The following is a 16,513-nucleotide window of genomic DNA, read 5'->3' on the forward strand; positions in this document are numbered from 1 at the left end:
TTTTTCTTCTCCATGTATTATTTACTTCAAGCTGAAAAGGCGGCTGCTTTTAAACACTGTGCTACCAGTCTGAACGACTCGTCTGATTTCTCTTTCTTCTCTTCTCACCTTTCCTCCCTTTAATCGATGCGCACAACTTCAAATGGGGGCAGATCGTTAACAAATAATCTAGCAAACGTCCCGCTGCCCAAAGTCCCCAGCCTCCCCCTGACTCTACCGCAGATGCCCAGCTTCTCTGCTCCAGCCTGGATGGGACCGCTCTGTGAGAACACGTATGTATTTAAACCAAGGCGGGGTGGTCTGGCAAGAGGTCTTCACTAAGGGTCTGGGACAGAAATTGTGATCGTAATGTATATATAGGCTTCTGCATATCTGCTTATCTGCGTATAATAGGTTCCGTTCACGACTGTCTACAATGTCGTGTTTCAGTTGGAGCTGGGGCCCACACACCTCAATGATTTTTGGAACCCTTATGGTGTAACAATGAGAACAACAATGTTTCTATTTGCCCCCAAAATTGCGCAAAGATACAATTTTCCCATTAGAATAGAGTTCTGGTCATCGCCAAGGTAACTCCATGAAAAATATAACAAAGGTTCCATTGACTTTTCTGATTGGAACGACCAAATGTCTACCAAATGTTGTGAATTTCCGCCAAACTACATTTTTTTACTCCCCATATAAATGTTATTATTGCTATTATTGCAAAAAAAAAAAAAAAAGGTTTTACATATCAGAGCAAATGGAAGCATTGTTTTTTTTTCTGATTGCTTATTTTATAAAGTTTTGATCTCTCCACAAAAATCCGGCGAAATCACGAAGTGAACCGGACTAATATGTGCTGAGAGAGAATATGTTAAACTTTGTGACAGTTTTTGTTTCATGTGGATAGGTCCAGCCAAAAACAAGATATTAACCATGGAACCAAGTTCAAAACATTTTAGCAAAATGCCATTGTAAATTATAGGTTTCTGTGATTACATAGATTTCCACTAAGCTTTGTGGCGTAAGTAAAAGACAATGGTCAGATACAATGATAGGTGGTCACTGAGAATTCTGATGCTGACTTTAAACTGTGTATTGCACAGGTAGCAGCACTGTTACACTAGATACAACTTTTAGCAATAGAGGATTAACAACCTGGGGATAGTCAACAATGTGAAGACCTCGCCTTGCCATCCACTTAAAACTATTTAGAGGGCTGTCTCTTTGCACTCTGCCATCTTGTTTTATCATTTTAAGCATGATATTTTTAACCCCCAACATCTTCCACTGGCCATGTTTCTAATGTGTTCGTCACATGTTATGCTTTTCGAAAACCAAGACATTAACATTGACCCTATAGTTTTAGATTTTCTTGTGTTATATCTACAGTATCTCAGAATAACACATTACTTGACTTCTCCATTTCAGCCTGCAAGGGATAAATCTACCTGACATCTTGTAAGTTCTTTTTTTGCTCTGTGCTTTTCTTCCTCATCTTCACCTTCACACCAGGTCATTTCATACAGATATCATGAGTAATCAAGGAGTAACCAAGGAGTAACCAATGCCGTTGTAAGTAAGATAAAATGTAACACTTCCAGCCCGTCGAAGCTGTGTGCGCTATAATATGCCGTGCTTTTCTTCTTCTTCTTTTTTTTTTGCATCTTTGATACTGCTGCTCAGATCAGGTTATGTATGTCAATTTTGCAAAGTGGCACAAGGCTTTAGTCATTTAGTTCACCTCTGGCATTTAAATGTGTAAATGAATGGACTCAAACACGGTTTTACTCGGCATCAAGGCATCTGCAATTTGTCTAAATAAAAGCAGCTTTTAAATGTGTGAGTTGCATTTCAGTGTCAGCCGCAACAACCATTTCACTGCCTCTGCCGGTACTTCATGCCTTTGCAGAAATGGACTTATAGAATCTGTACTTACAACTGTGTTTTTTGTTGTGATCTTATTACTTTTACTCCATTACATTTGTAAAATATTAAGGATCCAATACAAACTCCGTCGTGTTGCTGTACAGGTGGTGGAATTGGGTGCCATCTTCATAAATTTGTAGCCGCAAAGTTTTCACAGTACTTAATTTGGATTATTGGCACCTTTTAATTAAATCTTGTGGTGGTAAAACAAAGACAACTGGACTTAGAACATTGTACTCTTCATCCAGTGAGCCTCCTCATGGCAGTTTGTGGTGACCAAAGTCTACAGACTGTAGAATAAAGCGATGGACCAAGTGAGGGTAGCTTCCCCATATGGCTAACTGAAGCTCGTTCATGCTAGTGATTTGGCTGGGTTTTTGTTGCCAGCTTCTGCACTGTATTTAGAATAGGGCGAAAACAAAAATAAAAACAGCAAACTAAAGAGCAACAAGCCTATGTTCAATGATGATTTGAATTGCAGCAAAAAAGGCTTCAATGGAAAGTCCATAGGAGCCAAGAAACTCTGAAGCCAGCCTCCATTTCGGATCAGGCTTCAGCAGCTAATAGCAATGCTATGCCCGTGTTTTTCACTATGACATGTGTAACAAAGAATTTTAGACTTTATTCATTTTAACACAAGTGCAACATCAAGTGTTTTTTTATTACAAAACTAGACACTATTACACAGATGTGTGATTTTGGGGGTTCTATGATGAACACAACTGATATAAATGACGATCAATAACTTATGAAAAGTCACGATCTGGAAATTTCATCTGGGCACGTTAGTTCATCGTGTGTTTTCAATGCCCCGCCCATCAGTCCTGGAGCAGCGCAGGAGGAAGTTAGAGCTCTTAAAACAACGTGAAACTCACGCCCAGACATTCTCAATAGTCGATGTTCTTTTCTGAAGCCCCTGTTTTCAGTCACAGTCAGGTGAAGAGAGTGAAATGAGGGATGCAGTTGTGTTCCATAAAACACATGATATCTCCGTTTCTAGAAAAAAAAAAACTGATTTTGATCAAAACTAGCCTCTGTTTTGCTTAGGATTGATCACCTTGGACAGTGTGTGTGGGCACTTCACCCACATTGGATATATATAAGTGATGTAGTTTTCGATTAGTAGCCATGCTTCTGTCAGACTTCCCCAGGGCAGCTGCAGCGTCATGTGGGGAGTGAATGAATAATCGTCCACTGTGGCTCTTTGAGAAGCTGGTCAATCTGATAAAGAACATATCTACAAATCCTACAAAGTCAGAGGGCGAACGTCTTAGACAAAAACAGTTATGGTACTGAGCTCATGTACTTTAGAAAACACCCTGGAGTGCTGGTTATTTGAGTCTTTCTAAATTACTTCTAAACAGTCTGTGCAGAGAGACAGTGAGTTGTTCCTTTGATCCTACTTGTGTTTTTCTGCGTCTGTCAGTGTGAAGTAGCAGAACTGGCAGCGTTGGTGGCCATGTTGTTTGGAAGGGGGGGGTCAGCAGGAGTGCGTGTGTGTGTGGCGGGGTCCCGGGAGGCTTGCGGAGGGTGTGTTTCTTAAAAAAGGCTCCAGTCTTTCCCACTACAAACCACACACTTGTTCTTGCACCTCGCTTAATTCTCCCCACTTCCACCGTCCAATGAAAAACAGGAGAGGAGAAAGCTGGCACTTCGTTAGTGCGCACAGACGGGCGAGTGGGACTGTCCCGTTCCCCAGGGAGAGGGACAGAGAAGAGCACGGCTAATTAGACAAGAGGGGGATCGCCGCAAGAGCGTTTAATTGCAACACAGACGCAGCCCAGAGCGGTTATTCCTGCGCGGCGTTCGGTGAGGTAGCAGTCTTTTAAAGGCGAAGTGAGAAAAGTGAGGGAGTGAGTGCCGCTGGCCAGTGTCCTGTAACTGTCAGTCTGAAGCCGGGCCGCTGTACACTTGGATGCTTTTGTGGGAGAAGGAGGAGAGTGTTGCCATGTGTTGCTATGTCACCTTTCGACAGAGCGGCGAGCCAGAGAAACGTCCATCTGCGACGGAGGTGCAAAGACACAGCATACTTTTGACTGATCTTTAAGACGTGTAGGATGGCGATTAAGAACACGTTATGTAAAAGTTTTCCAAAGTCTATAATGTTTCTACACTGCCTGACCAAAAAAGAAAAGTCGCCACATGCTCGAATATTTGGATTGATGAAGGGATAGTGTGACCACAGCGCAAATCCTTCTCCAGCACATCTCAAAGACTCTCAACGTCCAACCATGTCTTTTTTCCTCGCCGTGTCTATATTCTGCAGATCCGAATCATGCCGTGTGGTGCATTGTTGTTCTCAACCTTAAACCATATGTCTCTCGTTTGACGCACACAACCATAAGCCTTGTTCCATTCTTCTCAAAAGGGTGCACACCTGCCACAATGTTATAAAATGTAAGTCCTGGATTGTTGGCATCATTTGCGCAATCAACAACACAATGGCATAATGGCATTTTATTTAAAGCCACACCACGTAGAATGTTATCCAAAAAATAAAATTGAAATATAAGCTTTGATTTTATGACAGATATTTTCAGCATTGAAAAATACCTCAAACAATCATGTGATTTTGCTATGAGCGGCTCAGCTCTCCTAAGAGATGACATAACTTTGCCGGGAGTGGGTACGTCTCCAGCTCGTTTCCATGGAGATATCGACTAAAGTCAGTAGAATTTGCGATTTAGTCCATTCTTTGAGTTCTCGCTTCAGTAATAGCATTTTCTGTGTTGAGCTGGTCATTAGGAGCATGTTTTGTACTAATGGCAACAGTATAGTCCAAAATGCTACGCAGTGTACCTTTAAAGTAGGTGGGGCATGTACTTGCAGCAGTAGTTGTTGAAGTAGTAGTCGTAGCTGCACTGTCAAGTACTCTTCACTTAAATATGATGCACGTTTTCCCAAGTTATCATTTTATCAAGGATGTTGTCTTCGACTTTCACGACTTGGAAGTACGGATTAGTTTGCTTTACTTTCAGTTTCAGGTTCATTAAGTGCATTTCGGTTTTGACTCAGGCTGAAGTGGAGCCTTTTAAACCTGTTGCTACATTTTGTACAAACACATTTATCTGCAAAGACTGAAATAAATCTCTGCCCCTTCAATTAGTGGAAGAACGCACACACACACACAAACCAAAAGATATCTCCAATACGGCTTTGTAAACACACAAGCAGATACATTTTGGGAATATTTTTTATGGGGCTAAAGCTTGTTATCCAAAATGATTTTTTTTTTTTTTCACTAACAACCCACAAGACAAGGAGCGGTCTGAGCAGTTTGACTTCACTACACGGTGATAATTGGTTGTCATTATTAATTAGCAAAAACGCACTGAAGCTGCGCAGAATTTTCCTGTGTCTAAGAAGGTTATTTATAAACTTAAAGCGGTTGTTTAAGCTTTATTTTAACCCGTGTCATGAACCATATGTGTAAAAGCCATATACTGTATGTGACGTATTTGTTTTTTATCAAAATATACCATCTGAGTCAAAAATAACTGAGTGCGCAGATGAATGTTGACGTGCTGACAAAAATGACTAAATAATGTTGAGAAAAATGAAGATAACACTACAGCCCACGAGTTCCATGTGCATGTACAGGGAACAAGAAGGTAATTACACATGTAAGTACATGTAATTGCACATTAAAGTGCAAGGTTTAAGGGGTACAATGTGCACTAAAGTGATACCATAATGAATAATTGAAGTTTGATTGCTAACATTTTAAGCACCCTTATGCCCATTGCACATGAATCATCATTCATTTTCATCATCAGAAAGACTGTCCCTTACTCAGCTCTTAAAATCTGTCCATTGATCTGTCCTGGCAGTAACGGTACAGCCACCTCCGAGGACTTGTTCTGGAAGCTGGACGCTCTGCAGATGTTTGTGATGGACCTGCACTGGCCTGAGCTGGAGTTTGCGAAACATCTGGAGCAGCGGCTCAAGTTAATGGCCAGCGACATGATGGAGGCCTGTGTCAAGAGGTCAGACCAGCAGCTGAACCGTGTGTTCTGCATCAGAGCGAACAATTTAGAAATCCAATATGCAAGGAGTTACAGTGAATTGAATTTTTGGTTGGTTTTCTTCCGTAGAACCAAGTCTGCCTTTGACTCGAAGATGCAGAAGTCCAGTAAGTCGACGGATTTCCGGGTGCCACTGTCCGTCTGCACCATGTTCAATGTGCTGATGGACGCCAAGAAACAGTGCTCCAAGCTCTGTGTGCTGGACACGGGACAGGAGGTAGGAAACAATACGGAGCTTTTTCCAAAAGACAGTTTGAACATTTGAAAAGTGATAAAGTGATGGGATATTTAATGGGAGCTGAATCTTTGGGTTTTAAAGATCAGGTTTTAAATTTTACACAATTTTAATTCAATGCTGTGTTCACTGAGAGGCGCATGTTTTAATCCTTTGAGCTTGCAGTGAGACAGGACTTTGAAATGCCACAATTAAAGAAAAAAGACTAAAATAGCTATGGCTTGTCGTTTTTGGAGTAAACAAAAAATGTTCACTCTTTTTACGGTTTGCTCTCTGCCGTTTCTTGTCTTCGTTCAACAAACTGGCTTTTTTTTAATGAACGATCCCTTCCAACCGATCGCATCAAAGAGCTGTTCCGAAGATAGATGGCCATAGAGGAAAGATCCAGGCTAAAGTGAGGCATTGCATGTCCACATATGCTGAAATGAAGTAGGCAAAGGCAGCCCAGATTGATTTGTGATTGTAGTGCCTTTTTTTAAACCACTAAGAGCACATGCTACATGCCCTGCCTTTAAGTGGCTGCTGAGAAAGGCCTGTGGTTCACTTTTAAAACCAAGTTTGAACTACAATTTTGGGATGTTTTCATAGAATAATGGAGAATATCACACAGGGACTTGATCCAGCATGTAAAGTGCTGAGTGAATAAATCCAGCGTGGGTTAAAATCCTGGTTTGTGGTCAGTCTCAGACAGCCCGCTAAAACCTGAAGTTGTGTTATGTTTTCCTCTTGGCGCGGTGGAGGTCAGGCGCTCTGTCAGTGCTGCTCTGAAAGCCTCGGTGGTGAGTTCAGGTGTATTTGTATTCACTGGAAACGGCGGCGCTCGACTCTCTGTTAAATGGATGACCATGAGGCAGCACGGCTGCAGCCTTGGCGCCGCTGAGAGCCGACCCTTGGCCAATGTCGTCTTGACAGAGAGCTAAGTCGCTGTTCTCTTAACCTTCACTCCACTGCTCACCGAGGCGGCCTGATCAATTATTCGGCGGAGGACACTCGCAAGCACTAACCGGTACCAGAAGAGCTGTTTACACAGAAAGGAAAGGGCTGGTTGTCTCCGCATAGATTACACTCATGGTAAAGGATGTGAGATCAAATCTCAATTTGGGCCTGCAGTTTGTATAACTCTGGGCAGCTCACTTTTATTAAAGATATGTCCTTTTCCATCTGTCTTTCAGCTGACATGTATATAGTTCTCATCAGTTGTTTTTGATACAGAAGACTATACATTATGTGCTGTTTTGGTTTCATGTGGACAAGTCTAGTAGTTAGAGGTATCTATCATAAACCCAGTCAAGCATTTGCGCTTTGACAGTTTTAACCAAAAAAAAAAAAAACTGACATAAAATGTGGAGATTTATGTGTACGGTCTGCATGGAGGTTGACATTAGTTGTGTATTTATGAATAAAGAATTCCAATTCAACAAAAAATGCAACATAGACAATGGCCTGTGATTCCATGCCATTAAAGCCTTAAAACACACAAAAAATGTGAACAAGTTTTTATTGTCACTTGTGCAAAGTTTTGGTGCAGGACAGACAAAAAGTGTGTTCAGGCGTTCAAACTGGCAATTTTCACTGAGTTGTTTTGGCATTAATAAATTACTGAGGTGACTTAGCACATGTTATCACACTTTGGCACCTAAAACATTTCCATGTAATGTATGTTACAATTTGGCTCATTATAATTATTATTTCTTTGTTTATTATAAATATATGCTTATGCTTTCTTTGCATAAGCCAATATTTGGCTATACCAGGGGAGTGTGAATTTATTTCACTCGTGTCATTCAAAGTTGCCCTTGTTGACCTTTTAACCTTGTGTCCTCCACATTTTCAAAGTCCATAAACCACCACCGGACCGGTTCTACGATCCAACTGCAGTTATCAGAGTGTCATTGAATTGGTATCATGCCGTTAGCTAAAAGTAGAGACTCATTTATTGTTTTTATCATAATTTTACTGGTGGGTACTGGACGCATAGCCCTTAGTTATATAGACTTATTTCAATTAAATAAACTTTGACTGCTGAAGTGCCCAATAGCAGGTTTATGAGCCACAGTGATGCATGATATGTCCACTTCAATCACATGCACTAAGTCTTCAACATTGTCGTATGTCGGCACAATAGATCAGCTCATGAGAGTCTGGAGTTTATTAAACTTGATTTACAATATCTCATAGTGACAAACAAAATGCTTGTATTTTGGTCAGAAAATTATCGTATTAATTATATTTAAAACTTTTTTTCTCTGGAAATGTCTCAACACAAGCCCTAAACTCATTTAACAAAAGACAAACAAGGTTGTGTTTAGAACAAGTTTTGCACAGATTCAATTTGCACAAACAATAGATAAATAAGTCAATAGCTGCTCAAAAGGATAGCCCAAGGTGTCCTTAATAGTTTCTCATCCACTTGATTGCTACTTTGACATGAGTAAGTTGTCTGTGTAAGTTGTTTAACCAGACAACGTCTCAAAAACCTTGATTATTTTTGAAAACATTGTCTTTTCACTCATCGTGCACAAGGTGGACAAGTGAATAGCCTCTACACCTTGATTTGAAAGTTTTGTTTTGACAAAAGCTCAATGAACCGACGCACTTCATATTGAAACACAATTTCAAAGTTTTCCATTTTTATTGTTGTACTTATAATTTTGCCAGATATTTTGTGAGACCACTCAAGGTTCTTAAAACTCTTTATGAAATATATATATATATATATATATATATATATATATATATATATATATATATATATATATATATATATATATATATATATATATATATATATACATTTCATGAAGAGTTTTAAGAACCTTAAGTGGTCTCACAAAATATCAATATTTTTTTTTTTTAGACATTGTCACTCCTCATCCTAAAGTTCTGTTCTTGTTTTGGCCTACAATCCTGTATGTCGGAATATATATATAGTGGCAGAATCAAACCAGTGATGAAATATTGCCCTAGAAAACTATTATACTTTTCATAGAGTATGGAATGAAATGGTATAAAGTGAATGTTTCCTTTATGGGGAACTAGCAACAGTGTTCATAGCCCAACATTAGCTGAATATGAAATCAAAAGTTGATGAATGAGCTGTGGAACAACTCTGTTCCACTAATAAATACATCTAATATCACCTAATGCTTGTATCTTACAGTATGTCTCGCAGTCATACTGGCTAAAGAACTCTAAACCATCTTTAATTCAAGTTTAATCTCAAAGCATTTCTCTGATTTCAGTTTATAATTGCGTTGGAGTGTAGTTGTAATTGAGTTGTGAGAGACGAGCTGTTTCTTAATTAATATCCATGTTTTGACGACAGCCCTGGCAACCGCCTCAAGAGAATCATTTGATATTAGTTCATGACAAAATCTGAAGCCATGACTAATGATTTAATTAAACTGTCTGTAAATCCAGCTATTTTTGCTCCTGCTAAAGAAAAAAAGAAAAGTGGGACTGTTTCTTGCACTCGACTGACAACAGCAAATAGGAACTAAATGTCTTAACTGTGTGTCTGTGTGCTACTCCTATATTAGGTAGTAGTGGATCTCCTCGTGTCGTGTGGCACATTGTGCAACACTTCTGCAGAGATTTTGTTATTTACAGTATACAGTATAAACCTATACAAGAAAATAGAGGAGAGTAAATAAATACTGATATCCTGAAATAATATTTCTTAAATAGACATACAATTAGTCATCAACGTTGCAGTATTTAAAGTTTTTTTTCTTTTTAATTCAGCCTCTTCTTTCCACAGCCCTGTTTACTTCCATGTAATAACCTGTTGGAGTTCAAAGTACTTTTTTACTTTGCCTCGCTGTTATGTGTGTGATGTCAAGGCATTGCAACGGAATGACAGACGGCATCCCATCACAGCAACTGCAAAACAACAAACGAGTGGCAAGTCTTTATTTGCCACTCAGTACGGAACCTTGGCATGTACACACCCTCTATACACATTTATTATTTAATGAATTCAGTGAAGGTGTCTTTAAATACATGAAGCATTCCAACTACTTTTTTATTTAAATTACATTGTTAAGTGTATTGGTAATATGGAAAGGCCCTTGATTACTTTTTTTCCTGCATAACCATTGTACATTCAGTCGTAATCAAGCATGTGTAAATTCATTATCTGAAGGTTGACTTGCAGTGGTCACAATGTCCCTCACGCTGAAGCAGACGTGATACAGAGAATATAAGTACAGTCTTCAGAGCTGCATGATGTTAATCTGATGTGTTTGCCTCTTTCTCTCTCTCTGTTGCATGTCGCCCCCGTCCCGCATGGCCATATGTCTCACACCCGTCATTGTTTGAATCCAGACTGACAAACAATGGGTAAGTCCTCAAGGCTCTTTCATAGCTCTCCGCTCGCCGCCTCCTTTTTATTCCCTTCAGTGGAATACTTCCATTTACAGATACAACGCTCCCTATGGTTTAAATTAGGGCTGAGTAATAGGAGGAAAAATTGCGACATTTGTTCACCGCCTTGCACTGTGTGGTTACGGTTTTATCGCAATATTTTACCAAAGCATTTCATCCTGTGTGATCTACTCAATTGTGTCAAAACAAGACTTAAGAATACTACTAAACAAAACTACAAAACAAGTCAGGATCATACCAAGGCTAAAATGTGACATACCTATGATAGCTATAATAGGATATATATTATGCAGCCTAATTTAAATATATTTAAGTATATTGTCATTAAATCACAACCCTAAAGGTTCATCAGAAGTGAGAATGCTCACTGTTCCAGCCTCAGCTTTGTGGATTTGAGTCCCGCTCCAATAATTTGCGGACAGGCTCTCCCCGCTCTTCCTGCCTAATAAAGCCTACGTGCCAAAAATCCTGTAAAAAGTGAGAGTGCTCGCAGACATAATTTCAATGGGCTTTTCCACTTTTCCACTCAAGGATTTGGTGTAGAACTCTTGGAAACTCCACTTGAGCTTCGTGTTTCTATTCATTCACGCTGAAGTATTGAAATTGCTTATCAAAACACAAGTGTATCGTCCCAGCACAGCACTATACTCTTCACTCTTTACAATGTCCTTTACCGAGCTATAGGGTCTTTATAAAACATTTTTCTCCAGTCTGCACTACTTCTTGATTTTTTTTCTTCTTCTTTTTCCCCAGAAAACTTTATAATTGATTCCGTGTTCTAATGTTATAAACCTAATACTACAAATGAGTGTTGGCTTAAATCATTATTGAATTAGATATAAATATACATTTCCTTATATTGTCGCCTATAAAGCTCGACAAAGAAGAAATGGCCCTTCCACAAATTGTAAAGTCTGATATTTAATTGTTGCTATTTCTTTTGTTGCAGTGGCTCTCTGACCGAGCCACATCTATCAGGCAAATCAAAAGGAAGTGGGCTTTTGTAATACTTTACTCTGAATAACTTAAAAAGCACAAGTGGAGTTTTCAAAAGTAATAAACCAAATGTTGAAATCTTTGAAGGTGCTTAGATGTAGGCGTACAGTGCTGCCTTTTTCTGTCCTGGCAGAATAGGCTCCGTGCACAGAATACTGCATCGTAACATGATGCCAACTTCCTTGGGTTACGACTGTTTTGTGTCTGTGATTTATTCCTATGGAGAATTAGGAGTATTTGGTTAATAATAATAAATGTATATTTAAATGGAACATGGCAGATTCATGCAGCTCCATATAATACCTTTACTCAGGGTGTAAACACTTCAGTGTTTAGCCTGTTTTAGCCTTGAAGACAAAGGCTAACCTTAATGTTTACCAAAATCTCAAATATTTGTTTTTTGACCAATGCATGATGTTTATTTAATTTTTCTTCTTTATGTTTTATGTTAAAATTAGAGATGCACCGATCCATCTTTTTTGCTTCTGATACCGATACTAGGGGTTTGAGTATCGGCCGAGATTTTCTTAAAAGTGTCTTTATCTGAGTTAAAAAGGTGAATGGTCTGCTTTGCTTCATTGCAAGATCAAGAAAGTCTTATCTTCACTTGTGAATGAGATGTTACATTTCAATTATATCTATTAATAAATCAATGTAAAAACATTAAACAAGGATCACTGAACATTTCTACACTAAATATCCTAAGACAGGCTTTCAGGTTGCATTAATATCTACAACTCCCAAAGTGATCTGATCATGTACGATCAATTCTTTCACAGCATTTTATAAACTAAAAACACTTGGCTGCACGTGCCTATTCAAAATACATTTAGGACTGAATTCCCCTGGTTCTGCCCTTCAAAATGAGGTACAGCATGTCAGCATGCCCATATTCACTTATATTTAGTTGGTGAAAGTTATAATAATAATAATAATAAATTTTATTTATATTGCACTTTACATTTCAGCGAAACCTCAAAGTGCTACAACAGAATAATAAAAGTTTTTAAAACAGTGAGAGTCCAAACGGGTATCAGTTCAGTATCGGATATTTCTTGTCATTATCGTATTTTTTCCAGTGTCGGCTCCGATGTCCGATACCAGTATCGGATCGGTGCATTCCTTGTTAAAATATTGACAGGAAGTAGTCTTTAACCTATCCTGGCCAAAAGGAAGTTGCCTATTGCCGACCACTATTGACTGTGAAAGCACTGGAGCGCTGCCTTAAATACCATTTAAATACTGCGATATGTGTTTTAACCAACGTATTGTCCCAGCCATTTAATTAACCATTAACACAGAGAACTCATAGCTACATTCAAAACCCACATTGCAATGCCCACACTGTTTTAGACAAACAAAATGTGATTGTTAGATTAAAGCTATAGATTGGCCAAGTGCCATTTTCTGAGCTACGCCCCCCCTCCCATTTTTCACAAATATATTCTCCAAATATATCCTGCTAACCCTTTCCATCTCGGCCAGTCCCTGATGCCGGCCGTCTTTGCTCTCTGACCAGGCCACAGTGAACCGAGTGGAGACATTTTATACCGCCGCATCTATAAGTGCATCTCAGCGCAGTGCACACTCCCAGGGGGCATGCCGGGTCAAACGCTCACCCAACAATCTGTACTTGATCATTTTAGGTGGAAAACTCTCACGATTCCAACACGGCCCGGAGAACTCTAACGCTTCAAGTCCTTTATTTCATGTTTTGTTTTAACAGTTATTGTAAAGGGCCGCGATGTAGGGCTATATCAGATCTCATTAGTACCGCAACTGTGATTAGATTTACAGTTTATGTTTTCAAAATCAATATTTAGTTGAGACATAAGAACTAGTTTGCAGGGAATGTAGTCTACCTACAGGGTTGAAAGGTTTTATTCCTTATTGTCTATGTAAATAAATGCTCTCATATCAACCACTGTCCTCAATTAGATAATGGAGATGTACTGTATAAGTGTGTGCTTTTGTTTGTTTTTTCCCAAAGCAAACGCAGATATCTGGTTCATAGCTTTTCCTAAACAACATCAATGCTAAGCAACAACAAAATGTATATATAATGCTGGTTTGCTATAGCTATATTCACCATTAGGCTACACTTTTATCCTGATCCTACAATAGAGTATGAGCTGTAGCCACATGCTTCTTTATAACGAAATTATTAATCTATGTAATAATTTAATTCAATGCACTCGCCCTCTTAAAATGACCAGGGACAGTCAAATGTCTAATAGTATAGTTTTCGAATATTTAGGATTAAGTTTACAATTGCACAAACAGATAAAAATGACACTTACACGTCGCACAGGTGTAAAAAGCTTTGACCACAGCCTGACTACTGCACCGCAGCTTCTGCTACGAGAGGCTATGGGCCTAGCTTAAAAACGGTTGCTTTGGCAGGTCACGTGATTATTGCACTTCCGGTTTTGTATAAAAAGGCAGTGGATTTAACATTTGCAAAAAATAGGAATATATATGGCTATACAGTGAACCGTAACCAAACACTCATAATAAAAAAAAAGCGCTAGTGTTGTGCAAAAGCAATGTGCAGAAAATGGGCTGGCAACATATACGTAATAAAATTTAAAGCAGCCATATCCAATTATTTTCTTGGGGGTAACTTCGTTTAGTAAGATGGACATTTGTGAAAGAAAAAACAGACCACGTGCGCTGTTGTTTGTCGAAAACATAGCACATAGATACAGACGGCATCTCATAATCAAAGGGGGCGTGGCTTTGCCGAGGGGGAAATAGAATCTTTTGGAAACACAATTTTCCACTCTTTTTAGTCATTTTCTGGTGGAATATGAATTTATTTATCACACATAAATAAAGTCAAGTGTAAATCGGGCCCATATGGATATTTTCTCACAGCACATTGTTCAGTAGAAGTGAAAAAACAGCAGTTGTAGCTAGCGCTAGCTAACCGTTAGCATTAGCCCGATGCTAACATGAAGCATTGTGTTAGCATTCTCCATTATTTATGTGTTTATGGGCTGTTGAACCACTTTGCTCCTCTCCATGTCCTTGTATTTTTATTTAGTAGAAAACTATATTCATAATTCAGCATTTGTTAAAGTAGTTTTTGAATAATTAGAGAAAGTTAAAAAAAAATCAAAATAGTTTTCCCCCTTAACTGTTTTCAAACATATATAGGCGATTCCAGAGATGCCGTCTGTATCTATTGTCCTCCTGTCGCTGCGAGAAACTAATTTTAGGCAACAGCTGAGAGATTTTACTACAACTTTCACGGTTTGATTCAGGTAGTGCAGCTTTTCGCATGTTTCACACCTTTCAGGGAGCCACCGTTATGATAACACTTACCCTGCCTTTTCAAACCGCTGCTTTTATAATATGCTGAACCAATTTTATTTCATTGCTTCCGGGACAGTGCCTTTAGAAACTCTTGAAATTGGGATTCAGTCTGTTAAGTGTTACAACTATACAACAATATTCTGCATCTAATGAATGACCAATAACAAAAAACCAAGTCAAACCATCACCATAAAGAACCACAGTCGTCCTATTGAAAAACTATTCTGCCCCTGGTTAAAGGCCGGTTAGAAATAAATCAAAGCTACAACTTTCAACAGAGCTAAGTTGGAAGTTTGCCCCTGAAGTTTATTTTCAGCTATTGAAACGCCGTCACTTTTTTTTTTTTGCACGCCTTCGATTGTTCAATTGTCCCCCAGTCGACAAAAAAAAAAAAACATCTCGCAACGGCTCAAGTAGCCGCGGCTCCGCTCTCAGATAAATGTTTTTAAAACCAATAATTGTCCTTTTCACATGTGGCAAAGACCGAACAATCTCGCCGCCTTCTCTTCCCTTTCTGTCGGGGTCGGGAAAGCCATCCAAAGGCATGTTAATTGAGGTAAGGAGCGGGGGAAAGAAAAAAAAAAACAGCTCTCGAGACTGGCCGGGGAGATTTGAAAAGCGAGCTGCCATTTTGTGGTTTTGAAAAAAAAAAAAAAGAAAAAAAGAAAAGAGCGAAAGGGGGGGGGGGGGGGGGGTATGGGGTGAAAAAAATTGGGACCCGGCGACGCTGACCTCCCAGGACCCTCAATTTGTCAGCGATCTTGTGCTTTGTTGATTGAAATTTTTTAATTTGGGCGCGCTTTAGACGCGTCGTGAAAAGGCCATTGTCGCTAAAAAGATGAACTCCCAGGCTGTTGGTCTTTCAGTGCTCAGCCCCAGCCTATTTAGTCCCGCTCCTTCAAGGGAAAGTCTGCCACGAATATGTTTTTTTTTTTTTTTTTTCTTCTTCTTCTTAGGGTTTTTGGGGGGCAGGGAGGAGGGGGGGGGGGGGACATGAAATGGTGTATTAATTGAATCTCGTGTGAAGTCTTTGGGTTTCGCAGCTGGACCGGTGCTTTAGAGACCATACAAGGCTCCTCTAATTGTCGGGCGAGCGCGCACAAAAAGTATCCTTCAAATTCCTTCGCCAAACGGGAATGCCATTCAGAGGCATAATGGTCCTATTAGCTGCTTAACTCGGCAGCCTTTACGCGGATGGGGAGGTTGTTCAGGTTTTTTTTTTTTTTTTCACGCCTCGCCGTCGACCAAGAGGAGAAGGAAGGAAGAAGAGGGAGTGTGTGTGTGTGTGTGTACGTGTCGGCGTTTGCGGCGGGGAGCGTATCGAATGTATGGTTATAGCCTTTGAGCAGAATAAAAAAGGTTGTTTTTGTTTTGTGTCCTGACTCCTCCCACAGCAGCAGTACCACTCCAAAATCGATGTGCTGATCGACGACACCTTCAAAGAAATCATAGCCTCCCTGGTATCTAAGGTAAACGCCCTAATCCGCTGCACATTCCCCCCCCCCCCCCCTCAAGTCTTCAGACGTGGGTGCGCAAGATCGTGCCTTTTATTGTTGATTTTCTGTTATGTCGCACAATTTCTTTTCTTTTTTTTTTCATAATCAATTTCATCTATTTCACAAAACAGGGCAAACACATTATC

General features: G+C 39.5%; 1 protein-coding gene across 5 annotated transcripts in view; it reads left to right on the forward strand.

Annotated features, from left to right (window-relative positions):
- cadps2 (Ca++-dependent secretion activator 2) overlaps positions 1 to 16,513 on the forward strand; it is a 210,858-nt gene that overhangs the window by 167,927 nt on the left and 26,418 nt on the right. For 2 of the 5 annotated variants that reach the window (XM_079567674.1, XM_079567670.1), the window contains exons 20-25: positions 153 to 272; positions 1,414 to 1,443; positions 5,742 to 5,897; positions 6,006 to 6,153; positions 10,498 to 10,512; positions 16,266 to 16,340. In XM_079567674.1, the coding sequence (XP_079423800.1) occupies positions 153 to 272; positions 1,414 to 1,443; positions 5,742 to 5,897; positions 6,006 to 6,153; positions 10,498 to 10,512; positions 16,266 to 16,340 (544 nt within the window). The remainder of the gene's footprint in view (positions 1 to 152; positions 273 to 1,413; positions 1,444 to 5,741; positions 5,898 to 6,005; positions 6,154 to 10,497; positions 10,513 to 16,265; positions 16,341 to 16,513) is intronic. The other 3 variants (XM_079567671.1, XM_079567673.1, XM_079567672.1) reach the window with 3 other exon arrangements.

Source organism: Gobius niger (assembly GCF_951799975.1).
Source record: "Gobius niger genome assembly, chromosome: 12".
Taxonomy (NCBI): Eukaryota; Metazoa; Chordata; class Actinopteri; order Gobiiformes; family Gobiidae; genus Gobius; species Gobius niger.